Source organism: Carassius auratus, chromosome 9 (genome assembly GCF_003368295.1).
Source record: "Carassius auratus strain Wakin chromosome 9, ASM336829v1, whole genome shotgun sequence".
Lineage (NCBI taxonomy): Eukaryota > Metazoa > Chordata > Actinopteri > Cypriniformes > Cyprinidae > Carassius > Carassius auratus.
Genome location: NC_039251.1, coordinates 29,870,215 through 29,897,572, shown reverse-complemented (window position 1 = coordinate 29,897,572; position 27,358 = coordinate 29,870,215). Strand labels below are relative to the sequence as shown.

Sequence of the window (27,358 nt, the reverse complement as noted above, 5' to 3'; positions counted from 1 at the left end):
CAGCTATTAAAAAAGGATTGAAATAGAAATAAATAAAACAAAAAACAAATAATAAAAAAAAGAAAAAGAAAGTTGAAGTATTTAATTATTAGTAGTAGTAGTAGTAAAATGAAAAGAAAATAAATATTTACTGTAAGATTTTACACTATTTCTAGACAAAAGCAAGCATTTAGGTCTCACTTTATACTTTATATTACAGTACATACAGTACTTTACCAAACCAACCTGATGACACAAATGCAACTCTTTTATGGTTTTATGAGATGACATTTCATATATTCATAAATGTAAATAAATGTAAATAATAATAATAATAATAATAATAATAATAATAATAATAATAGTAATAATAAGCATGAAGGTCCTTAACAAAACCTAACCAAATGAATTCAAATTAAGGCCAAAGTATATTTTAGCTATCTGTGTTCCATTACAATGTAACTACAATGTAACAACATATATGTACACAATCTCATGGCATTTCATAACTATTTTATAGTTTAGTGAAACTAATTTGTACATGCTCATTTGTTGACGGTTATGTTTATGGCTGGGGTGGATATTCATGTTTAGTTTACTTCTAAAATCAGGTTTTTACATGATTCACACCATACAAACTCATGTGAAATAGTAATATTTTCTTGTGCGATTGGGTTGTAAGCTTTTAAGTATCAAATCATTTTACATTTTTGAGTGCAAGTACTCACTGTAGCTGTTGAGAACACCTATAAAAGAAAAGAAAATATAACACAAACACCTAAAATCAGTAGCTAATTAAGACAAAAAAGTAGTTAGATTTTTACAGCGTTCCAAGAATGTCCTGGAAGTCAAACATTAGAGGAACATGTGCATAGTTAACACCCGTGGTTCCTCTAGGACACCTATGTAAAAATAAGGAGAACGTTTTACAGGATTGATATGATGGACAGACTGCCCATCTGTGTTAGCCAGTGCTCGATATTCACGTTTTAATATGTTGTTTGTGTAATAGCGGTGCAATGTTGGTGTGGAGAATGTAACACATGGTGTTTTGAGCATTTGTGCCCCACACACGTTTAAAGGCACCTGTCTGGGCTGAGCTACAACAAGGCTCTCTGGTTTCGCTGGGGTACATGCTCCTAAGCGCGGCTGTAAACGCTACAGGATTAGCCAATCTGCATTTGCGCCTTCTTGTCTTTCTTTGAGGGTGACGGCAGCAGGGAAATGTGCAACTCTGGTGATACATCAGACTTATATTTCTGTAGATCTGGATTGCACTTGCCTTGCAACTTCACATCCCATTGAGTCTTAAAAAAAATAAAAATTGGAACTGTCAAATATGTTTTTTATATGTGACTCTGAAGCACAAAACCAGTCTTATGTATCTGCGGTATTTTTGTAGCAATAGCCAAAAATAAAAGTTTTCTTTTATGCTAAAAATCATTAGGACATTAAGTAAAGATCATGTTCCATTAATATTTTGTACATTTCATACTGTAAATATATTAAAACGTGATTTTTGATTATTAATATGCATTGCTAAGTATTCATTTGGACAATTTGAAAGCAAATTTTCCTCAATATTTAGATTTTTTTTTTGCACCCTCAGATTCTAGATTTTCAAATAGTTGGTCTTGGCCAAATATTGTCATATCCTAACAAACAATACATAAATGGAAAGATTATTTATTCAGCTTTCAGAAGGTGTATAAATCCGTGGACCATGGTCACATATATGTATTCAGTTTTTTTTTTTTGCAGCTATATAGCTCTAATTGTTTTGGAGTTACTCGTGTTAACCAGCCTTAAGGTAAAGAAACTGGTTCTAAATAGTTAAACGTTTTTGGTGTTCCTCATTAAATCTGACTCTGTGAATGATTAAAGGCTTGTGTCATGGATGGATGAAAAGAACTCACCTCAACCCTCCAAAGATAGGTGAAAGAAAGTGTTCGTCTTGTTATCGTGAACTTATGTTTTGACGTGCTGTAGAACCAGAAAGATTTCACTCATTCCCTCATTTCCTGGCTCCGTTTCTTTTTCACACAATTACGAAACCGAAGCGGGCACAGACACTGCAGTCAGCTGTTAGAGTGATAATCAAATTTATGGGACTAGGAAACAACACTGAAAACACGTCGAGGTGAAATATTCATCATCCCTCTGATCTCACGCTTCTGTCACTCAATAGTCAGACGTAAAGGTTAGATTTTCCAGAGCTGTTCCTCACTCAGACCAAGACACAAATATCCCTGTCTGATGTGTTTTATACAGGACGTGTCGAATGCGGTCTAAGAGCTATACTTCACTCACCAAGCAGACATGAAAATGCCTTGCATTCACACTCTGACACCACAGCTGACTCTCAGAAACACTATATCTTTGAGTCTGTGAGTTAAATATTAGATATATTCCAGATTCCAGTCCAAAATAGAGATTTTGTATGTGTTCTTTCATTTACATATGAAGGTACTTGGACAACATAACTGTTCAAACGTAAGTCTCAGTATTTTACTGGCATCTTCTGACTTTTAAAAAGCAACTAAAATCATAAATAGGATGATAGCAATGCATGCTGCAGAAGATAACATGAAATACACTTCCAAATACAATAATTTAATATGAAACTATTACATTTCAAGCACATTAGATAGTACGGTAGTATTGGATAGATGATAAATTGGCTTTAAATTAAATATTATAGGATAAGAGGATTTAAAACAGGGGAGAGAGAGAGAGAGAGAGAGAGAGAGAGAGAGAGAGAGAGAGAGAGAGAAAACATGCTGTTTCTTTGCAATTATTTGTGAGATTTATAGCATTTTAAGTGATAATTAAATTCTAAAAAAGTGAATAATTGCTATTAAATTGTATGAATAATTTAAAAAAAATCATTAAAAGCAACTCATTAAATTAAACTTCAAAGTTATAGGCAAAATTGTATTTTCTTTTAAAATAATTACAATTATATATACATATATATACATATATATATATATATATATATATATATATATATAGTATACACACACACACACACACATATATATATTTGGTTATTGAATACACATTTTAAAGTGTATCTGGTTGCTCCCGTTTATTTATTTATTTTTTGCTTTTAATCCAAAAATCTTCAAAATCTTCAAAAATCGTCATAATTAATTTATTTCATGCACAAATATCTCATGTATATTGTCAATTACGCAAAATTATGAATGTTTTAATAAAATAAAGATGATTAAAGTACATTTTAAAATAAAATTACAAGAAACAAACAAACAAAAAAAGAACACGTTTAACTAATTGTATTACTTGACGTTTCTTTGCAATTGTTTGTGAAATCTGTGAAATGTAAAATGGAGTTACAATATTTGAAGTCACACAAGGATGTCAACTTTTCCGATGTATTTTAATGTCTCATAATTAGCATGAGGCGCTGCAAACAAGCAGTGAAATGTGGCGTTGTACTGGCGGATATGTGGAGTCAGGCCTGCAGCAGCTGTGATGTGTGTTGATGCTGTCTGTGTTAGTCACTGTTGCCCAGCAACACACCTGTCAGGCTTCACCTGCGCTTCCTTCACAGCAGAGTGGACAGACGCTCTTAAAGAGCCCTTTCTGAATGTCTGTCTTCTGCAATGTGTGTTTTAGTCTCATTTCATGATTTGCAGCCAGAACAAAATCCCTAAAGCAAAAAGAAAACACCCGAACGCACGTGTGTGTGTGTGTGAGCAAGAGAGAGAGAGACAGAGAGAGTGTATCTTCTGTCTTTTTGAATTATAGCATCTGGAACTGAACAACCGGTTTCGTACAGATTTCAAAAATCTTTACATGTTGTTTCGTGCTCTTTCATTTGACCATACAGCATCAAAATTATTTTTAATTATTTGCTAAAAATATCTAGATAAATAATTGCATTTATTTAGAATAAGGCCTGTCATTTATTGTAGTGGTAGAGTCTTCATCTCCAAACACATCTTCATAGATGCAATTTATTATTATTATCTGTAGAAAAGCATTTATTGCTATAAAAACATGAAATATTTATAAAATATCTGTTTTTGTTGGTTTAAGATGTAATCATAATGTATTGTTAGATTCAACATGCATATTTCATCTTTCTTGCTTTATTTTAAGGAGATTAATTTCAGCAGTATATTGTTCACGTGTGATGTAATACAGTATTTATTGTAATTTATGGTGTAAAATGTTAATGTCTTTTTAGTGCTTATTCTATTAAACCATTTGTCTTGAAAGCTGCTGTAATTTGACATGAAAATTAACTGACAAAAAAATAATAATTCAAAAACAATTTAAAAATGAAAACTATGCAGCCTTTCAATGAATGAGCATCTTTGCAATCATTTATTAATTCCTCGAGTGAGTATGAAATATCATATTAAACATGAATAATGATCAAATTAGGGATATATTTGTTATTTCAAGATCTTTACCATCTGAGATCTCCAAGGTCTCACTGGATGAACAATGTCAAGATTAAAAGCAAATGCAGAATCAATTTTGAATTATGTTATTCTAATAAATTTAGCTGAAATATGAAAACAGATTAAAATATTTATCATTACATGTTTAGAAATAGTGATGCATGAAAGGAAACAATGGCATTTAATTTAGACGCAGAACTGAAAGTTATAAATGAACACACACTGCGATATTTTGAAACAAAAGACATTTTTCATTCACATAATAAATACATTTTGCATTACCATTTTGCAACTTTTGCATCATTTTATTTGGTGTGGGTGAGGGGACAGGGTGCATTTTGAGTATGTACATCATAAATATTTTTTTTTTCCAGAGTTTCTCTCACTCAGAGAAAAACAGCTTTCCAAACAAAGAGCCAGTTTCTTATAAATACATGAAGAAGGAGTGAGGTACGGGGGAGAGTCTGTCAGAAAATTCCCCCTTTAACGTCCATATCAGACTTGAACTCCTCCAGTGTGGAACCTCAATACACCAAACAGCAGCTCGACTCAAGCCCTCCAGCACCGCAGCAGTCAGTCAGTCACTCATCAGGCCAAAAACACACTTCCAGACCTTCTAATGGAACCAGCGCAAGAGGCGTCATTTAGTTCATTTCTGTTGTTCCATTTGTTTGAATAAAATCAGATGTGTTTCATAATTGCATAATCTCAGTTTTCATTTTGAAGGCTGACATGTTAGGGGACAAAAAAGGTTCAAAACATTTGTTCAACTTAATAACACAATAATGTGCTCAACCGATTTCTTCTTAAAAAAAAAAAAAAAAAGAAAGAAGAAAAGTCTCAAATGGAATCTTCAAGCCTTTGACTGAATTGGGTCCAAACACAGATGGACAGCATATGCAACTACAAAAAGTATACCAGCACACAAATGAGCTAAGATTCAGTCCAACAATAACCTTAAACAATTATAAATTAATGCTGCATTTTGCATTCGACTTAGTTGTTCATCTCTGGTACATTAGCATGCTACTTCAATTTTTCTTGTAATATTAAAATGTATTTTCCCCAGTGCAACAGATGGACTAATTAAAACACGCTACTGCTGTGTCTCAAGTACAGAGGGCAAATGATTAAACCTGGATGGACTTTGAGGTCATGGATGTAAAATTGTTGCATCAAAAACAAAACATAAACAAACTAATGAACAAGACATTTTTAAAATCACACAATTTCAATTTACATCTAGCTTAACCGCAAAGTATTGTGACCCAACCATTCAGTAACCCAAATCCAAATGTGAACTATAGAAAATAAAATAATTTAAATCTATTTGCTTTAGATTTGTGAAACCATAATATCACTGTGCTTTTATGAGATCAGGTAAAGATTCATAGTTCTCATTAAATCTCTTACTTTGAGAAATGATTTCGACAATCCCCATTCATTCAAGAAGCTTATAATAGTGGTTAAGAAAAAAAAGTAATAATCAGGTACTATATATAAAGTATTTGACAAACAAATTATTTTATGGAATCTCTTCTCTGTGAACAAATGAACAAATGTCCCTGTAACAGATATTAAGATCTCACAAACTGCAAAGTGTACTTAAATCATAATTTTTTTTTCATGTTTTCCAGTAAAAATATCTAAACATCCTTAAAATAAGATCAATTTACTTATACAAAATTACATAATATAAGATTTAATTAATTTCTTTTAGATTTTTTTCTGCTTAAGCATGAACCTCATTATATAAAAAAAGAATAAAATAAAAAAAAAATCCTTCAGTAAATATATGCTTTAAGGATGTTCAGTTTATTTACTAGAAAACAATGAACAATTGAGAAAAAAGTATTTGTAGAATTTGTAGGAATGAAAAAAAAAAATCTAATCAGAATTTCTAGGCTAGCTCGAGTGAGAGGGTGAATCGCTGAGAGGCGGTTCGTGATTTGATAAGCATCAGCTGCCGTTGGTGATAATGACGGAGGTGCCTTTATGGCCCGGTGTTTGTTCAGCCTGCATGCGTAGATGAGTGGCCATGTCATAATGGGAGGAACCTGAGCAACCCAGGGAGTATCCTCTAAAGCTCTCTGCCTCGTACAGATGTTCGAGTGCGTAGCTGGTGAGCGAGTAGGCTGTGTGTTTTTCCAGGTACTGGCGGGGGTGTGAGGGGTATAGCGCTGGAGTAGGAGAGACAGCACATGTGCCCGTCAGGGGCAATGGCTGCTGGTGTTGCTGAGAAGAGGACAGCTCGCTTTGCAGGAAGTCTTTACTTTTACCCAGTCTGTCAGGGATGGGGCTGCTGAGACGGGACAGAGGAACAGGGCTAGGGGCGGGGCTTATAACCTGAGCCGGCCCCCGACACACCACACTCTGCAACGCTGACTGGGGAAAGTCGTTACTGTGAAACGATGAGCCGTGGCTCTTGGCCAGACCATTTGTAGACTCCAACTGTATTTCTGTAGGAGCCTTTCTCAACTGCAGGCGACTTTCCTCCTCTTTGATCATCTGTTGCGTGGCTCGAATCAACGTTTCAATCTTGCTGGGCTCTTGGGGACTTGCGCGGCATTGGTCACCACGGTATCGGTCACCTGAATCGCTCGTGTCAGGTGAGCTGACCACGCTGTCCTCATCCCAGTGACCCCTCACTGCAAGAGAGAAAAACAGTGTTGCCATGAGGAAACAAACACAGTTCAAGGAGCAAAAATGAACAATGCTTTTCTTTGGATAAAGTCAAGGGCTTAATATACCAGGGGTGTCCAAACTCAGTCCTGGAGGGTGTCCTGCAGAGTTTAGTTTCAACTCCAATTAAACACACAAGCTAATCAAAGTCTTACTAGGCATACTAGAAACTTCCAGACAGGTGTGTTGAGCCGAGTTGTAGCTAAACTCTTCAGGACACAGGCCCTCCAGGACCGAGTTTGGATATCTCTGCAGAAGACCGTATTTGAAAACCACTGTCTACAGTAGAGAGCTCCAGCTTCTCCAAGATTGCTATTGTCTTGCTTATTTAAGCTCCAACTCCAGTCAAATGCAGCTGAACCAGCTAATCAATATGATACTTGAACATTACAGGCAGGTGTGTTAAAGCATGATTGGAAATAAAGCCTGTAGGAAAGTAGCTCTCCAATAGCAGGGCCGGAGACCCCTGGTCTATAGACAGATGAGTTGAGGATTATTCAGTTCTTCAGCTCTTATTTATTAACAAATGAGAAATTTGGTTCTTATAGGTCATTGTTTTTAGTATGTTTTTTTTCTATTTGGAATGCTCCTGCCTATAATCTATAATTTGTTCTAACACAGTTTGATTTAGAAAGGAGTCGGTGGAAGGCCAAAACATATTGTTTCTGCTCAGAATAAACCAAAACATTTGGTTTCTAACCACAGATCCAGTGAAAGAAACATACCCTGCAGGCTATGGATGGAGGTGATGTGGGGCATCACACCCTCAAAACTGTCCCCGTTCTCTGACGAAGACTTGGGTAACGGGAGGACAGAGCGGGCTGCGCCCCACCACGCCTCTCGCCCGGGCTGAGGTGTGCCCAGGAAGTATCGGCCAGCCTTACAGCGACCCCTCTCGCAAGACTCGGAGTGAGTGTGGCTGTAGATGTCACTGGAGGTATGGTGGTCGTCTGTCAGCGGTAGGCCATAGCAGAGCGGCCGTGGTTCTGAGAACTGCCGGTACACGCATGAGGAATCTATGCCTTCACACTGCTCCAGAAGCTGAGGAGATGCAGAGTCCGTGAGGGGGCTCCCTCCCCACGGGCTATCCTGATCCGACTCTGAGCGATCCGTGGGGAAACCCGGATACTACACAAAAAAACGAATATGCATTAATACAGTGTTTCCTCAGCCTGTTCCTGGAGGCACGCCAGCAGTACAAACGTTGGATGTCTTATCTGGTCCACCCATTTAATGTCTTTGGGGATTCTACTAATATGCTGATTCTCGTTTATTTGATTAGGGCGATCCTAAAAATGTGTAGTCTTGGGGTGCCTCCAGTAACACGACTGTCCTACTTGTCCAACGGGACTATCCAACTTATAACTTTATCACTGAGGGCAAAGTTGTGATTTACACACATGAAATCACAGCTTTGACGCTGGATCAACACCCAACATTCCTATCATCCGATACGAGTCCTACATATATCTTAAACCTTACCTCAAGCCTACCCTTAAAATTATAGTGCAATGATTGCATGTTGTTCCAGGCCCCAATCCTATCCCTAACCCAACACCTAAAATGAGAAGGCAATGATTGGTTTATGGAAATGTTACTAAAGGAACGACTAGGCATGTCCTAGTTGTGTAAATCACATTTAAAGTCTTCCCAGCAACAGAAGACCATCCTAGTGCTCCTAATATACCATTACCAGCTAAATGGAAGGCGTTTCTGTGATACTGACCTGTGGGTAGGGAGAGAGTCTTGTTTTGGTCTTGGTACGGGAGACTCTGCTTTTGCCAACTCTTCTGTTCTCGCTGATGGGGTTGGACGGGCTGTTGTAGGTGAACGAGGGTTTAGTGGACGTCACCTGATCTAAGGACAACTGTAGTCCTTTGTACTCCGTATCCCTGTTGGGGAATGAAAGCAACATTGAGCCTCGAACCCAACCAGGTGTGCAACTACACCGCTTATCTCGGTATTAATGTTTACTGGTGCATTTTTCCTTTTCATTTTAACCACTCAGAGAAATGTAGGGTCGGGCTTTTTCTTTAGATGCTTCAGGCTCCATGCTCATTTGTGAAGCAGTGTGTGAGGAAAACTCAAGGACAGAAAATGAATTGCATTGTTTCTCCTGCAGGATTGGAACAAGGCTCCTACAAACATACGGCAGAGGGCTGGAGGCTCTGTTCAAATACACAGTGAGATTAAGAGCTATGTCTGGCTAAATCAAACCCACACAGGGATCACCACACAAGGCATAACTAGGAAATGGGAATTGATTTCTCAGTAAAGTGCTGTATGGATTTCTGTTCCCAGTGATGTATAACTTTCAGAAAACGACGGCTAGAGCGTATGCTAGCCAGGCGCCGACGCCAGATTCCCTCCTGAGGCCTAGCAGCCTGGCTCAGACAGCACGCAGACTAATGGGATTGCATGCAGATGGCAACATCGTGGAAAATGCACTCCCAGATCCACGGGATCTTATGAAGTTGATGCTGCCGTTGTACGCTCTATGTAAATACAGAGTTTTTCTGAGGTCAAGGCCCGTCGACAGTAGCCAAAAGCCTTAAGGTGATGCAACAGGTTGGCTGGTGTCAGTGGTTTAGCGCATACACACAGTCTCATTCAGCTCAGCCACCATTCTCTCTCTTTCTCACACACACACAATCTCATTTCACACCTCACAGCCCGTGTGAGTAGACTCTGATAACACCTCGATACGTTGCCAGACATATCCACCTCTCTTCCTTTTCTCACTAAAGACTAGCTGTGCATTTCTGAATGAGAGCACATGTGGAGAGGTTAAACAGGAAACAGATCTCGCACTCGTAATGTCTACACTGCAACGCACACCTTTAAGGAAATCATTCTTCTCAGGGAAACTGAATCATGGATGATGGCGGAGAATATCACCAAAAAAAAAAACAAAAAAACAAGAGAACTCCATTCATGGACACTCTTGGCAAGCTGTGAGCTATAAACACTCATCATCTTTACAGCCTATTAATTAAACCTCATAAACACTTTTCCTTTATAGCTGTGGCTGAAGAGTCTGACACTCGCGGGCTATTGGCAGACTGGCATATTAAAACCAATCCACTTTGTTTTAATGAAGGTTTTTATAGCTCGCAATTCATTTACATCTGTAACAGATAGATAGCAAAGGAGGCATAAAGAGCTTGGCTGGGGGGGGGGGCATACTCCAGATGCTGGCATTGCTTCTAATGGGCTCTCTGGAAGTGTACGCACTAACGTTGCGCTCCACTCTTCCATACGTCTCTCGTTTAAAACCGTAGTGTGAGCGATGGCTCCATTGCTCAATCCCACCTCATTCTTTCCAGAGAGTTCCAGTGGAAAAGTTCATTGTGGTAATGCACGGAGTTTGTCAGTATGAATGCATGACAAATAAATCACCCTCATTCCCTGGCTCCCATGCAGTTTCTGTACATGCAGCTGGCATATTATATAAAGCAAGAACAGGAATGACACCCCGAACTGACTGATGAGCATCAGGGCAGCTTTAACTTCCTCGGTCACTGTCATGGCTGGACTTGCAAACACCATAAATTTGAACCTTAATGATATTGTATTGAACATATTGCTAGTTGTAAGTCATTGAGAAAGGCCTTTTAGCTGTGTAATAGTGGACTAATGTGGATAATTCAACACAACTGTAGACAGAAGCTTTAAGAATTGATATGAGATACTACACTTTTGCCTAATACACTGCATGCATGTTAGTCATGTACAACTGGATTCAAGTATGTGTGTGTAATTGCATTATTGAACAATTAGAGGGAATACTATTCTCACTATTAACTTATTAGCTTAGTTGCTTATTAGCATGCATGTTACTAGAATATTGGCTGTTTATTAGTATTTATAGAGCACATACAGTATTAAAGCCTTATTCTGCATGACCATATTGTAGATCCCTTAATCCTACACCATACCTAAACTTAAATATTAATGAGCAGCAAGGTTTTTTTTTTTTTATTATTTAAGTGTCCCATGTTATGTTCCAAGTACATTTATTAATTTGAAAATATAATTTTGTTTGCATATACACTACTGTTTAAAAGCTTCTTTTTTTCAAGAAATGTATACTTTTATTCAGATAGGATAAGTTCAAGACTGACAATAAAGACTTGTTACAAAAGACTTCCATTTCAAATAAATGTTCTTTTGAACTCCCTATTTATCATAGAATCCTGAAAAAATAAATAAATCATACTCAACATTGATAATAATAATAAGAAATGCTTCTTGAGCAGCAAATTGGCATATTAGAATGGATTTCTGGGACGCTGAAGACTGCAGCAATGACTGCTGATAAATTCATAGGAATAAATTAGATTTCAAAATATATTAAAATATTAAAATGTGTAGTAGGTATTTGTTATTACAATTTACAATAACAATATTAAAATGTTATTGTAAATTGTAATTACAAATACCTACTACACATCAAGGGTTTATATTCTTTATACATGCTATTAATAATGGAAACAGTCAAGCACAAAAACTAGGGGTAACAAATACAAGAGTCTGCAAAAATGAACTATAAAAATGATACTAAATAAATGAATTTATAGCCTTGCATAGAAAGTGTTCATTGTCTGAATTTAATTGATGACAATTAAACAACAGTGTATAAAGATCTCATGGTGTTTTGAAGATGCATATTTGAAGAGGCATAAAAAGCTTGACATAATGTACTCACGTGAGGACGTAGTTGACGCTGACGATGCAGTGCGGTCTGGACGATCTGCTGTTGTGTACGATAGTAGCGTAACTCTGTACCCACACCCACCCACCCTGCTTAGCCAGGAATCGGTAGTATTTGGTAGTGACCTGTCCTTTTACCAGCACTACAGAGAGAAAAACACGCAAACAATTAGAGAACATTTCTAACACTTTCACTTCACATACGCTTCTTTTGCAAAACAAAGTGAAAAAACGATTCATTAATTTGTTGTTTATTTCCATCAGCAACGTTAGGATTAAATTTTTTGGTCCTTACGTGTGGTTCATTTAATCTTTCTTATTCAGGAAAGCTAATTACTGCTTTCATTTGCGTATTTAAACCATAAACTGCCATTTCTCTTTCAGCCTAATAACTATTTATAGCAAATAATGTCAAATACTGTGTCTCTTTAATAAGCTGTGTTGTGCTGCAATCAGGAATGTAATAAATAAAACAAAAGATAATAGAAAATTGTGTTTTTAAGGACTAAACGTGTAGGGAAAAAAAAAATCTAATGTTTAATCTAAACTCGTGCTCATATCAGTATGCTGAGATCATATTCATCTCCTATAACGTGGTATTATCAATTACCATGCTCAGTTGTACCCTGAAGACGCACGCTCATGACGGTGAGTGCTGACAGTCATCCTTAAAAGATGCTGTAAAGGGGACGTGAGCAGAGGAATGAGGAAAAACAAGCCTAACTCACACAAGTGGTGCGCGCAGCGGAGATGGAAAGTGTCACAGCTGTGGACGTGATGATAAAGTGTCTTCTCTATTAAGTCTTGCGGCTCGTAGCCAGTGAGCTCCGCAACCCTGACAAACACAGAACACAGAACGGAATAACAATGGTGTTGGCGTGAGCACAAACACCTGTCCACACACTGGCACATGCAGGAACGCGACAAATTTGGTTAAACGTAAGCCCAACGTGCAAACGTGCATGTGTGTCTAGCTAAACACAGCTGCATATGCACTCAGTGTGCTGAATATGGATAAAGCTGCATTTACACAATCACAGAGACACACAAGCATAGACAAGAAGTTGGTGCTTTGAAAAATATATATAAATATATATATATATATATATATATATATATATATATATATATATACATATATATGTATATGTATATGTATATATGTAAATGTATGTATGTATATATGTAAATGTATGTATGTATATATATATATATATATATATGTATATGTATATATGTAAATGTATGTATGTATATATATATATATATATATATATATATATATATATATATATAGAGTGTCAAAGGTCTGAGATCACACTGAAAACTGAAAATATTATTTTTACATTTTCTTTTGTTTGTTTAAATAAAGGTTATGTCATAGATGCACAGACAAGAAGGTTCCTAGACCACACTGAAAATCGTTTTTTTATTTTTTTTATTAATTCATTCGTTCATTTAGAGATTATGATTATGAAATACAATTAAATACACATATTCTGATATTGAGCCTTATTTGGTCTCTATGACATAAACTGAATAACAACACACTGATGACTTTTTTTGGTCAGTTATCAAATGCAAGCAAATTAGTGCCATCATGTACTATCCTTTGTCCAAAGATGATCTCTGGAACATTGGAGAACATGCATCAGGTTTTGTTCGTGGCAGCTTAAGTGTATGCCAAAGTGTGACATGGCAAAAACACTGAGAAACATTTTGATATTCATGTTTAACTTTCAATTTTGAATGCCCAAAAAAAGAAGCATTTTCATTCATAGTCTCAGGCCTTTGGTCCCCACTACCTATATTATCAACACAGCAATACGCAGAAGCATATGAACACACGGTACCTGGAGTCCAGGAAAATGAGTTTCATGTCCAGGCTGGCTCTGAACATGAACATATTGCTGTGGAGCTTGATCTCGGTGACTGCGCTGGGGGGGAGAGAGTGACCCACAGCCACCAGACCCACGTTCTGATAACAGCCGTCGAACGGAGACATGTCTAAGCTGTACTGACGGACCTTCAGATAGCCGCTGCAGTGAATGACCTGTCGGAGAGCACGGGCACACACACATCTGTAGTATACTTCACTGCATCTGTGATCATCTATATTCTATCTTATATCAATGTATTCTTCGCCTTGGCTTGCACATGCATCAAAATCTGTATATTTGACATTGCTTCTGTTTTAAAATATGATGCCTATCGGGGACAATATCATTAAATCTCTACTACACAATGAAGGAGGATATATTAAAATCTGCATATAATGAATATATTTTAATGCAGCTGTGGAGACATTTATTAAACACCACACATAAGAAAGGAATGAAACTATAATGGCTTACCTTGTAACCACCACACGTCAAGCCAGCGTTTCTCTTAGCAAGGACGCATTTCATTCTCAGGAAAAAAGACCTTTCCATTTCATATTCTAGAAAAAGAAGAGGAAGCAGAAGACTGTGAAGGAGCGGTTTGAGTGTGAAGCTGTGAAGGTGTGAAGGTGTTCGGTTGGTAGCTCACCGTGGACGAAGTGTGAGTGATACGGCTGGTGAGGCGTCAGGACTGCGGTCATCTCGTCGTGGTCAGCCGGGTGGATGTATTCATAAATGCTGTTCCCCGTCAGCTCTACCTGTTAAAATGGACTTTTGTCATTGCAGTCAAACAGTGGCCTGATATAAATAGGCTATAAATAAAAGCAATCAGCAGTACATAGGAAGATGTGCACTTTACCTGTGACAACCCTAAATGCACTGATGCAGTTTCAGAAATGTACATGATTTTTCCATCAGGAGCTACCACAAAAATGAAGCCATCCAAAGTCTAAAGAGAATTTGTAAAAATGAATTAATACATTTATTCACATCAATTAGTTATCAATTAATATTATTATTTGAAGCATCGTGAAAGCGAGATGTAATTCGGGTGGAGCAGATAACGTTCAACATTCGAATCAGGAGATGAAATTAATTTTCCATATTAAAATAAATAAAAATATAAAAAGATGCAGGAAGCGCTCATATAAAAGACAATGTAATTATTTAAGTGAATTATGAGATATCAAACAAACTAAATCTTCGGAAGAAACACTTGCAACGAATGACAAATATTGATATTTAGACGGGCTAATGCTTTTCGCAAAACAAAACAAAACAAAACAAAAAATAATAATAATAATTATTATTATTATTATTAATAATAATAATAATAATAATAATAATAATAATAATAATAATAATAATAATAATAATAATAATAATAATGTAAGGCGAATTCTAAGTAGATCTATACGATCATTAAAAAATACATTTTAGAATTCGATACCAGATTTTTTTAGAATATGAATTATTATATCTAAATAATACCAAAAATCTAAGCAAGTAGATGATTAAAAATTGTGCACCTGAAGCAGATGTGATCCTATCTCTCGGCCCACATTGTCCAGAGAACTCGCTCGACTCACATGACCCCAAGATTCCCCGAGACCTGCGGGACCCAGAAAACACCTCCGATTATTACAAATAAAAACATAATGAGCCTTAAATATGTGACAGTCCATCGGGGTACTGAGAGAGCTAATAAAACCAATCTTAGCGCATAAATAAAATATCTCTAATACGAAATTTGTTTTGACGGGGGGGAAAAATAAGATCAAAATCTACAACAGCACACAAAAAATACCCACAACAAAAATAATAGTCTATCGTCATCTGCCGATCAGTTAGTCAATATTTTAACACCGAATTGACTGTAAACAGGCTGAATGTAAATGAGGAGTATTATGATGGTCCCGCGCAGGCGGAGGAACTCGATAAAGCAAACAATCTGACACACACAATCCTTATTGAAATGCAAATCACACGAAAACAAACATCAGATGAAAGCAAAAGCTCTGATTCCACTTTAATATTAAACAAACATGGACTCCGCGTTTATCCAGCAGAAACAATCACATTACTGCTCAAACAGCTCTCCGAAAAAGAACCACGTTCTTCCAGAGCCAATAACCGCTCGGAAAAATAATAAATACATGAAAACATATCCAGAGGAAACATGTTTGATGGCGTTCTTATCGTTAAAAAGCAACTTTTCTCTTGCTGATTTTAAAATCAAATGTTTTAGTATTAAGTTGAAAATGAAATTGTGAAAGCCACAATTCAATCGAGCTCTGTGTGCTTTCTAATTACAGCTTACACTTAAAAAGTATTTCATTCATCCAATAAAAAAAAATTAAAAAGTAGGGTAATGATCTATATTTTAAGGGCAAATTATTTATTTTTCATTGGTTCAAGTTAATGTGAATCGTTACCCTTATTTATTATAATTATTATTATTATTATTTATTTATTTATTTTTGATGAATGGAACAATTTTTTTCAGTGTATGATAAAATTATTAAATAATAGGCTAGCAAATAATACTAATAATAACACTACTAGGCCTACTACTACTATACCACTAATAATAATGATGATGATGATAATAATAATAATAATAATAATAATTGTTATTGGGCGAAAAGCGCGTGGATCCTAGAAGAGAAGATGTGATATTTCGCGGGGAATTGTTGAATCTGATTGGATCTGAATATCCGCGGTGCTCGTCACATAATAAACTTTACATCATCGATAAGAGTAAAACACTTCACACAAAATACATCACTGCATCTCTCCAGCGGAGATGTTTCAGTTGCTTGCAATAAAAGAAAGCCCTCAACTGAATGTGATGAGCTCGTGTTAAAACAGTTCTTCTGTTTCTGCTGAGAACAGTTTCTCCCTCAGGCCAGACATTTATTACAGCACATCAACCCTAATGCGTTTATCCTCCAAACGAATTTACCAAAATGCCTAAGTTAGCCTATTCTTTAGCGGAAACAATAGTTATTAATAAGCTTCTGCCATTTTTAATTTTCAAAAAAGTGAAGAAAATTTTTTTTAAATAAAAATGACGTCCAAGAGGAATCGCTAATAAATAACCTACTACGAATAAAATTCGTATTTTTATTGGAAAATACATACATAAATAAATACTACAACCGAACCTGAGCGAAAAAACATAAAACAGCCTTACTAACATACATGAAATGAATAAAAACAGAAATTAACGTCAGTTGCATGAAGTTAAATGATTAAACTGCTGGAATATTTGGACAATTATTGGACCGCGGTGTCCGTCAGAGATATTCTCTTCACATTCGAGCAATAAATAACCACCATAAAACCACCTTCACCTTCATTTTCTAATAAAACTTTACTGTCTCATTTCCTCCAGCACTACATGTGAGCTGTCTGTACCGTGACCTCGCTGACCTTTAACCCGGGAGCTGTTTCATTCACATGATATGTTGAAAAACATTTATTTACAATCTAATGAGTAAAGCACATGCTGCAGTCCCGTGGATGGGAAAATGCTACACGTTAGTGTCTATCCCACGATAAGATGGAGAGGGAATGTGTTCCACCACATGCTTGTTTCATCTGCCTGCTATACAGTACTGCAAGCCGAGAAAATGCGTGTAATTCACACGGATATAAATGCAGCAGTATCTGTAAATACTGTATTACTTCACTCGTGTTTCTCACTTTCTCTTTATGTTGTCGATTGATGGAAATTCGTTTCCAGACATAGGCTACAACAGGTTTCAAACATCTTAATTATTATATTGGGAAAACAACATATCCTACATCTAACAGTAAATAAAATTAAAGAGACGAAAACCTAAACATGGATAAGAACACACAAGAGTCGCGCGTGCGTTGACGAAAATAAACTAAAAAGAGGACGGTCGAGCTGTTGATAGAGATGTTTTTAAACACTTTAAGGTTGTCTATTTTTTATGATATTACTCGTCAAACGATCAGTTTCAGTCTCCAGGAGCTTGTTGCTGATGAAATGTCGATGTTTATGCGCTGTGCTGAGTGATGGCGTATCCAAAAACTCGCGATTTGTATTTGGCTTTTTTTTTAATCGTTTTTTTGTTATTACACTGGTGTCATTTATTATTATTACTATTGATAATAATTTGGTGTAGCGTATGCAGCTACTGATGTCACGTATGGAGAAGCGTCAGTCCGGTGATAATTGGCGCAGTTCGTCTTCAGTCACGCAGAACAGAAGGTGGAAAATAACGCGAATCATCAGAATAATCAGGATCTACACTTACGTTTTCTTGCTTTAATAAAACAGCCATCCAATTCACGAAAGGCTTTTGATGTCTGTTTGGTTTTTTTAATCACTTTATATAGCCTTTATATATATATATATATATATATATATATATATATATATATATATATATATATATATAATAAAAATATATTTGTTGCCTTACAATAACAATAACAATAACAATAACAATAATAATAATAATAATAACAAAACAATAATAAAAATGATAACAAAATATTAGTAAAAATGCTACTGCAATGAGGCAGGGGTGGCAGGCCACAACGACCCGCATGTTTTAGCTCTGTGTTTGCATTTTTAAAAAAGAACAGGCCTTCTAAAACGCTATTAAAACTTATTTATTAATACTGCACTTTGATAACACCTTTGAAAGGATTTCTGTCCTATGCTTTCTGCAAATTGTGCATGAAATCCTGTGGTTCTTTAGGGCCTAATTCTAGTTCAAAATACTGTTGAAACAAAACCATAATTTTTAAACAAATAGCCTAACACAGTTTTAATAATAATAATAATAATAATAATCATAATAAAAATAGTATCCTAATTATTAACATGTCAGTAACTACAGCACCAATAATACTACTACTACTACTAATAATAATAAACAGTAGCAATAATATTTGTATAGCCTATGTATTATTCTTAAATAGCCTTTTTGAGAAGAACACTAATAATGATGTGAAGCTTCCCAAAAATGTATTTACATTTAATTATTTACAGATGGCTATCGTATTAATTCTGCAAGGGTAACGGCCGACGCACCTTCCGGGAAGACGATCCTCATCTTCAGGTAGCTGGTGGTGAGTCTGATGATGGAGGCTTTGTCCAGCTGTGAGGTGATGGCCGAGGGCAGGGGCAGCAGTTTGGCCAGCTCATAGAACTCGCTGTTCTCCTTCTCCCTCCGCGTGCGCGCCGCGTTCTTCGACTTCTCCTTCATGCTCGCGCTCACTCACAGGTGTCTCAGACCCTTCCGCTGCTGTTCGCTTCGATCTCTCCACGACACAAACTCAACCGCATGCGTGAGGTCTCCAGCAGTTTCAGCAGCACGGGGAGCTTTCAGAGACCGGGACGGGTTCCTGCCATCGCCAGAACCCAGCAGTTCACGGAGCTTCCTGAGATGTCTTACACGCAGATGCGAGACGAACAGAGCTTCGTCATTATGATTAGTTTATTTCACACACTCATGAAATCCACTCAGGCCCAGAATCTCTTCGTGAGGGAAGTTCCATCCATCCATGCATCCATCAGATGCGCGTAACATTCCTGGAAAACAGCAGAGCGCATATTCAGTTCTTTTTCTACTTTCAAATGCACGTTTTATTTATTTATTATTATTATTATCATTTATTTTTTTTAAGAAGAACATACCATATCGAAACTTATTACTTATTCTGAATAAATTTACATTTACGATGGACAATATTGGCTAAACTACGCATTTTTCTATCTTGATATCTGCTCCGTGTCTATTCATGTTAGATGACATTAAATGTTTTTGATTACATCGCATTCATAATTTCCACATTTTGCCACTTTTATAACTTTCCCGTTTCAATAGACTAAACCTCGCTCGTCTTCTTACCTCAAATCAGACCGCGCTTTAAACTCGCATCGTCTTCATAAGTTCATAACTCCACAACGAGAAACATCCAGAGCTGCGCGCGCGCGTTAATTCACGCCGAATTCCACAGCAAACACGGGAAACATGGCATCGTTGTATCCAGGAGGATCTTGTTTGGAGGAGAGTTTGTTGAAGTCTCTTTCTGCCTGAGCAGCACACGGACCCTCCCCCCGAGCTCAGCTCATTGGACACCGAAGGACCAGACAGGATTTTCCCATTGGATCCCGTTCACCAGCGGCCGCTCCATGAGAAGTCTCGATTTGTCAGAAATGCTGACCCCTGACCCTTAACGCACTATGAATAATATTTGCATTTAGAGTTCACTATCTATCTATCTATCTATCTATCTATCTATCTATCTATCTATCTATCTATCTATCTATCTATCTATCTATCTATCTATCTATCTATCTATATAATTTGTGCACGAAAACAGACTGAACTAAAAGCAATTTTTTTATTAAAATGTAAGCATTAATCAATCACCTAAAATATCCAACATAGAAAAATAAACACATTGTATATTTAATCGTGCAAATGTTTAAAACTAAAAAGCCTATCTATAATAAATATGCAATACATATAGGCTACATATAAATAACATGGCCCTATTTTCTTACGGTTTAACTAAAAGCATTCTGCAACAATACAAATACAGCAAAATCAAGCAGGCGGATCTGCTGTCCATGAAAGAAAAGAACAGTATTGATTCAGAGGGAAACAGAAGGAGTAGATCCCACTCTTCTTCTGATCAAGAGCCAGCAATTTTGTCAACGGCGATAGTTTCTTAATATTTCTCTATATTTTTTTGGTGTATCAATATGATGACAGATTTTTATTACATTGTTACTACAGTATGATAAGCAATTAAAATCATATAACCAACTTTTATTTTTTTATGCAGCAAATGTTGATGCAGAAATAAATCAGAATGCCAAAAGCTCTTTGTGTGTGTGTGTGTGTGTGTGTGTGTGTGCATCTCAGGAGGGCAGCAGTCTGTGTCTGTAATAGGAAATCACCTGCAGCAGGAGAAAATCAGAGAGGATGTGCCCTGCACACGAAACGCTTGATGCTGCTTTAACCTTTTCCTAAAGCCTGAATTTGCTGCTGATTAAACGGCGTCAGTGGAAAAGAGAACAATCGAAAATACTTTACAATATATGAAGTCCTCAGTAGGGACTCAAAACCATTGGCAATAAATGAGCGCTTAAAAACGATTAAACAATTAGGAGTTTTAATTATAGTGTTAGAGACAGCAAAATAAAACGGCCTACTTAAAAGTTTTAACCAAGCCTGTAAAAAATAAATAAATAAATAAATATAATAAATGTTTGTCGGAGATGCTGTCTATTTTTCTAGAACATAATTGATAATTTTGCATATTATCATGATGCAAATTATTGTTTGCTTCAGTCCAACCTCAACATCCACTAATACTAATAAAACTATAACACTTAGGAATGAATGGAAACAATTTTGCTGCTGCATGTTATTTATTAGATTTTTTTTTAACAAAGTTTATTTTCACACTGAACGTTTCCAGAATTCAGAAGCAAAAACAATATTTGTTTTTATATTTTAAATTAACAAATATAACGTTTGCCCTAAAATGGTGAATAAGGATAATAGAAGGGTAATAAGGCAGGACTTTCTGATGAGACTGATCTAGAAGGTTCCTCTTGAATCTGATCTCTCTCTCCTTAGATATGAAATCAGTGGGGAAATAGATTTTTTGGGCCAGATCTTCTAATCATGTTTAATTGAACCAATAATAATAATAAATAAATAAATAAATAAAAATCAGTGTAGTTTTTCCTAGAACTCACAACAAGAATTGAAGAATTGGCCATCAAATTAACATCCAAGCCAATAGGGAAACTTTGGTTTAGTTCTGACGAAGCATGAGGTCACTTCAGTCTCTCTGTTGCTGGCTGGGATGAGGTTCAGGTGGATCCAGGCTGAGGTAGCCGTCGCTCATCAGTACAGCTAGAGGAGGAGTCACACATTAAGACTGTAGATACTACACAAAACATCACGGACTGTGTGGTGTGTGGTGTGGCTGTGTAATGTGTGACCCTGGGGCTCAAAAGCAGTTTGAAGTAGCACAGGTAGCAATAGCCAACAATAATCCAATAATATGAGTCAAAATGATCTATTTTTCTTTAAGTCTAAAATCATTAGTGTATTAAATAAATATCATTTTCCAAGAAGATATTTTGTAAATTTCCTACTGCAAAATGTAATTTTTGATTAGTAATAAGCATTGCTAAGAACTTCATCTGGAGAGCTTTAAATGCGATTTTCTAAATATTAGACTTTTTTTTTTTTGCATCCTCAGAATCTAGATCCTCAAATAGTTGTATCTCCACCAAATGTCGTTTTATCCTAAAAATCATAAATCAATGGAAAGCTTGTTTATTCATCTTAATAAATCATCTCCTTACTATTATCAATGTAACAACCGTTTGCTACTTAATATATTTTTGATTCTTTGAGATAAGTAATTAAAGGAGAAACTGATACATGAATCCAATAAATGGATCAGAAATTTATAAGGTTACACAAGATTTCTATTTTGCAAAAAAAAAAAAAAAAGTCCTTTTGAACTTTCTATTCAGAAAAGAATCCTGATTTGAATGCGTCATTGTCTCCACAAAAATATAAGAAGCTCCACTGATAATAATAAGAACCATTATTAATAATTTAGCATTAATAATAACAGATACAAAAGAGCACCAAATCAACATCAGATCAGCTGACACTGAAAACTGGAGTAATGACTATAGTAATGTAAATCAGCTTTGCATCTCAGGAATAAATTACATGTTAAAATATATTCATTTAGCATTTTAACAGTATTTCTTAACATTACAGTTTTTACTGTATTTTTGAATACAGATAAAGTAATTCAGCCTTGGTGAGTATAAAAAAGTCCTTAATTACTCCAAACCTTTGATTGGTTGTGCATATTTTGTAATAATGTAATAAGCCATAAACACAGCCATTTAACAACTGTACTAGAGTAAAACATAAAAATATGTCAAAACATCCAGAGCAAACAAATAGGCGCCGTTTGCTTGCCGTGCTTCTGTTAGCATTAGAGACATGAGATGGAAGGGAAAAAACGGTGTAGATCACCCCGCCACAGCTATTTATGCAAGGATTACGCTTCCTTAGTGAACGAGACGAGGACGCGGCGGCGCATGTGCTTATTTAATTAGCAGGGCCGAGAAGAAGGGGGGTCGCTGGAATACTGATGGGGACGGGCGCTGGGCTCGGACGCTCGCATTACCGCTGCAATTAGCACTTAGATTGGAGCTCTAAACCCTCTCATTTGGGAGGTAATTGGAGATCTTGGTGCTACCTGAGACCACAGTGACTGTCTGCCACTTCCGTCGAATCACGCGCTCGTGCCCGCTGCCCAACGCGTGGGGGACTGGAAATTATTTGAATGTTTATGTTGTAAAGAGGTGATTCATCCACACAACTGCAGTCTCCAAAAAAAGTATATTTTGATCGACGGTGTCGAGAAATGCAGCAGGGGCCAATACAGCAGACATCTTTACAAACCGAGTGATGATGATGATAAGATGACGCACCTGAGAGATCTGATTGGGCTGCAGGACATCCTTCATCATCCTGTTGTCCTCTTTTCCCGTAACAGGCAGCCATTAGCTCTGGAAGCCCCTCGATTGGGCCTTGATAGCCACCTCCGCCCCTCGCACCTTTGGCGCTCCTCCTCCTGTCAAGGAAAAGAGACGGTCACGTGACGCTGCCTTCAATCCTGCAAGGGCTGGCTGAGCTCCCGTTTCCTGCTGTCTCTGCCTGGCCTGATCCCTCTCTTACCATTTTTATTGTGTTTCCACCGAATTACACTCGCCGCGGGACACGGGCGCAGTGAAATGTCTTATGGGCGAGAGAAAATCCAACGCCAGTGCTGTTAGTGTGTGCATGTGTGAGGAGCGGTTTGGAGCGGGGTGGGGGAGGCGTCCCCGCTGATAAGTGATGCTGATGGTGTTTGCGGAGGTAGATAAGAGATGGCGGCGGGATTAGCCGCTAAGACATGTTCCACTGTCATAATCAGCGAGCCACAGGTGAGGAGCTCTGCACCCCTTTAACACCGCCGACAGGAAGTGAACACTTGCCTCTCTCTGTGACAACGTGTTAGGATGCTTCAGGCTCGGGCGAGCGGAAAACACATGGGCGGAGGACAAGAGAAAGCATGAGGTCGCCTGTATGATACAAAATAAGGACAAACATTGCCCGCCACAAACTATGATCATTTATTATGGTATATATTATATGCACTTGTATGATTTTAGTCAAACTACCAATTCTTCTATAATTATTTAACATGTGATTCTATATACAAACCCTATATGTGACCCTCGGGCACAAAAGCAGTTGTAATTTATAACAATAGCCAACAATACATTGTATGGGTCAAAATGATCAGTTTTTCTTTTATGCCAAAAATCATTAGGACATTAAGTAAACATCATGTTCCATGATATTTTGTACATTTCCTACTGTAAGTATATAACAACTTAGTTTTTGATTAGTGATATTAATTCATTTGGATAGTTTTAAAGGGATAGTTCACCCAAATAGCAAAATTATGTCATTAATAACTTACCCTCATGTCGTTCTAAACCCGTGAGACCTCGGTTTATCTTCGGAACACAGTTTAAGATATTTTAGATTTAGTCCGAGAGCTCTCAGTCCCTCCATTGAAAGTGTGTACGGTATACTATCCGTGTCCAGAAAGGTAATAAAAACATCATCAAAGTAGTCCATGTGACATCAGAGGGTCAGTTAGAATTTTGTGAAGCATCGAAAATACATTTTGGTCCAAAACTACGACTTTATTCAGCATTGTCTTCTCTTCCGTGTCTGTTGTGAGAGAGAGCTCAAAACAAAGCAGTTTGTCATATCCGGTTCGCGAACGAATCATTCGATGTAACCGGATCTTTTTGAACCAGTTCACCAAATCAAACTGGACATGGTCAGTATACCGTACACACAGATTCAATGGAGGGACTGAGAGCTCTCGGACTAAATCTAAAATATCTTAAACTGTGTTCTGAAGATGAACATAGGTCTTACGGGTTTGGAACGACATGAGGGTACATTATTTATGACATAGTTTTGCTATTTGGGTGAAGTAACCCTTTAAGTAAATTTTTTTATTTTTGCACCAAAAAAAGGATCCTTTTGACTGGTTTTATGGTCCAGGGTCACATATCTAGACCCTGACTGGAGCCAGTAGAATGATTGGGGCTTTTCAGTTTAAAATGGTGCCGCAGAATGGCATTTTTTGCATAGCTCATAATTTACATTTACACGAACGGACTGACAAGAATGTGAAAAATACAAATAAATGATATATATATATAATAACAAAAACAATTACAATTATTCATTTGATATAAAATGTATGTGTATGTTTGGGGTCATACCTTGAAAAAATTAGTACAATTTCTTAATTTTAATTTTATTTACTTAAAATTATTATTATTAAAATATTATGCTGTTGTTGATACTTTTCTACCAGGGGCACACACACACACACACACACACACATATATACCAAAAATGATAATTATATATATATATATATATATATATATATATATATATATATATTTCTATATAAAATAACTTCCAATTATATATATATTTTTTTTCCTGAAATAAATGCATTTTTTTTCTATTCATCAAAACATACTAAAGAAAATATATCACGGTTTCCACAAAAATACTAAGCAGCACCAAATAACATTTCCAAAAATTCATTATTAACTGGTACACTGGTACACTTTAAAATATATCAAAATAAATACGAAAAATAATTTATATTATAATATATCTTGTAGTCATGTTAATTTATATAACATGAATAATTGTAATGGTTTTAGTAATAAATGTTTTCGTCTATTTGTAAATTATGACCTATGCCAAAAATGGTATCGAGTGCCAAACTACAGCAAGATGTTGAACTGAGCGGGCGCAATCATTCTACTGGCCCCAGGAGGGTGTCAGGTTAGACATACAGCAGGTATCTCCATTTGATAAGATTGAGCAGCAAACATTAAATCTGTGAGCAGAACAATGGAAGACCACCCAGATGCTGTGGTCACAGCTGTCCTCAGGTGGTCAGCACCTCTGGGACACCCTGGAGACGTGACCCTGTGCCGACACAGGCAAGGAACGCCATTGAAACATTTTATACAAATCAAGGCATTTGATATTATCTTTATGTACATATATCAATACTTTTATATAAACTACATAATGCCGGTATTGAGTATAAACACTCACCGGATGAAATCAGACCATTAGAAATATCAGCAAATACTACTGGTATATCTTTATTTAAATGCCAGCCCGTCTTCTGTATTTCCGCACCCTCTCTATGGTTCTGTCATTCTCTTCCTCTAAGGTTAAAGTTTGCTGAGCTCAGCTGCGCTAACAAACTTAATTAATCAAAACATCATTTCCTCTGTAACTATGAGTAAAAAGCACATGAAGAGCACCGGAAAGCCCTGCAAGTTAATCAAAATGCTAATGCAGTACAAATTAAAGTTGTGATTAACATTTCACAGTAGCTGCTTGAGTAAATTGAGGAGAGCAATAAGATGATAAGACAAACCTTTCTGGACGGACAGAGAGAGGCAGACCAAATAATGTTCATTCAGATAGCGAAAAATAAAGCTAGCTTAATAATTAACAGAGGACTGAAAATAAACAAGGACGGGTGACTAGTCATCCAGACTAGTGCATTTATCTGCCCGATTCTTTCATTTATTATTCAAGACAGTGTTCTAATTCGATTTTGATAAGGTAATTTAAGGTCATCTTGATTATTGATATTAATAATTACTGTTTCATTTGTAGTTATTAAATGACTAACAGGCAAAAAAAAAAAAAAAAAAAAAAAAAACCCCTGGTAGAAGATACTGTGAGAAGTCTCTGCTTCTTTGAAGGCCAGATGTTTAGTTCTGACCGTAACCAGTCTATTGGTGCAGAGCTTCAACAAGAAATGAAAGTAGTTTTTTCTGAAACTATTATCAATTATTTTGTTTGAAAATATTCACAGCTCCTGTAATGATGCTTTAATGATCTCTGTTTGCATCTGAAATATTTCTAACTTTAAAAGATGATACAATATGAAATATTTGAGAACTACAAAACTGGCAAAAAACAAAACAGCAATTTGAATTCTGATTCTGAAATTTGATTCTGGATTTAAAGTTTGTAGATAAAATGTGTTTATCCAATGTACACTATCATTATTTGGAGTAAGAGTTTAATAATAATAATAATAATAATAATAATAATAATAATAATAATAATAATAATAATACCTTCATTCAATGTGGATGCATTTCTATTTTAAAAGCATGCCTGTCTTTTGAAATTTTCAATATAAAATAAATAAACAACAACAAAAAAAATAATGGTAAATAAATTTCTAAGGTTGAAGACTGAAGAACACTTAAGACTGGAGTAATGATTCTGAAAATTCATCTGTCCCATCACAGGAATAAATTACATTTCAAAATATATTCAAAAACAAAACACTTATGTGTAATTGTAATAGGGTCATTCTGTGTCCATGTCAACTAACATTTTTAATTTTGCTAATATTGCAGGTATGTCTATGCATATTGTTTTGATAGAGAGAAACAAAACGGATTTCTAGTTTCAACATTACTTATTCTTCACATATTCT

General features: G+C 36.2%; 1 protein-coding gene across 2 annotated transcripts; it reads right to left on the bottom strand.

Moving 5' to 3' along the window:
- Window positions 1–4,696: 4,696 nt before the first annotated feature.
- Window positions 4,697–23,873, bottom strand: LOC113108985 (single-minded homolog 1-A). 2 transcript variants are annotated; one of them, XM_026272440.1, is made up of 14 exons: window positions 23,470–23,873; window positions 23,223–23,365; window positions 21,450–21,609; window positions 18,765–19,265; window positions 15,220–15,302; window positions 14,550–14,639; window positions 14,340–14,448; window positions 14,165–14,250; window positions 13,664–13,863; window positions 12,539–12,645; window positions 11,806–11,953; window positions 8,824–8,989; window positions 7,823–8,225; window positions 4,697–7,063 (listed from the first exon to the last, which is right to left on the bottom strand). In XM_026272440.1, exons 4-14 carry the CDS (start codon window positions 18,937–18,939, stop codon window positions 6,375–6,377), a joined length of 2,256 nt encoding a protein of 751 aa, XP_026128225.1. In that variant the 5' UTR covers window positions 18,940–19,265; window positions 21,450–21,609; window positions 23,223–23,365; window positions 23,470–23,873; the 3' UTR covers window positions 4,697–6,374. The 2 variants fall into 2 exon arrangements, with proteins under 2 accessions (XP_026128225.1, XP_026128224.1); XM_026272439.1 differs by lacking the exons at window positions 21,450–21,609; window positions 23,223–23,365; window positions 23,470–23,873 and adding an exon at window positions 19,585–19,759.
- Between the last annotated feature and the right edge of the window lie 3,485 nt (window positions 23,874–27,358).

Coding starts and splice junctions, on each gene's coding strand:
- LOC113108985 (XM_026272440.1), bottom strand. CDS start 18,939: ATGAAGGAGAAGTCGAAGAACGCGGCGCGCACGCGGAGGGAGAAGGAG. Junction 12,646..13,663: donor CTCATTTTCCTGGACTCCAG/GTACCGTGTGTT, acceptor TGTGTTTGTCAG/GGTTGCGGAGCTCACTGGCT. Junction 11,954..12,538: donor CCGCTGCGCGCACCACTTGT/GTGAGTTAGGCT, acceptor TTCTCTCTGTAG/TGCTGGTAAAAGGACAGGTC.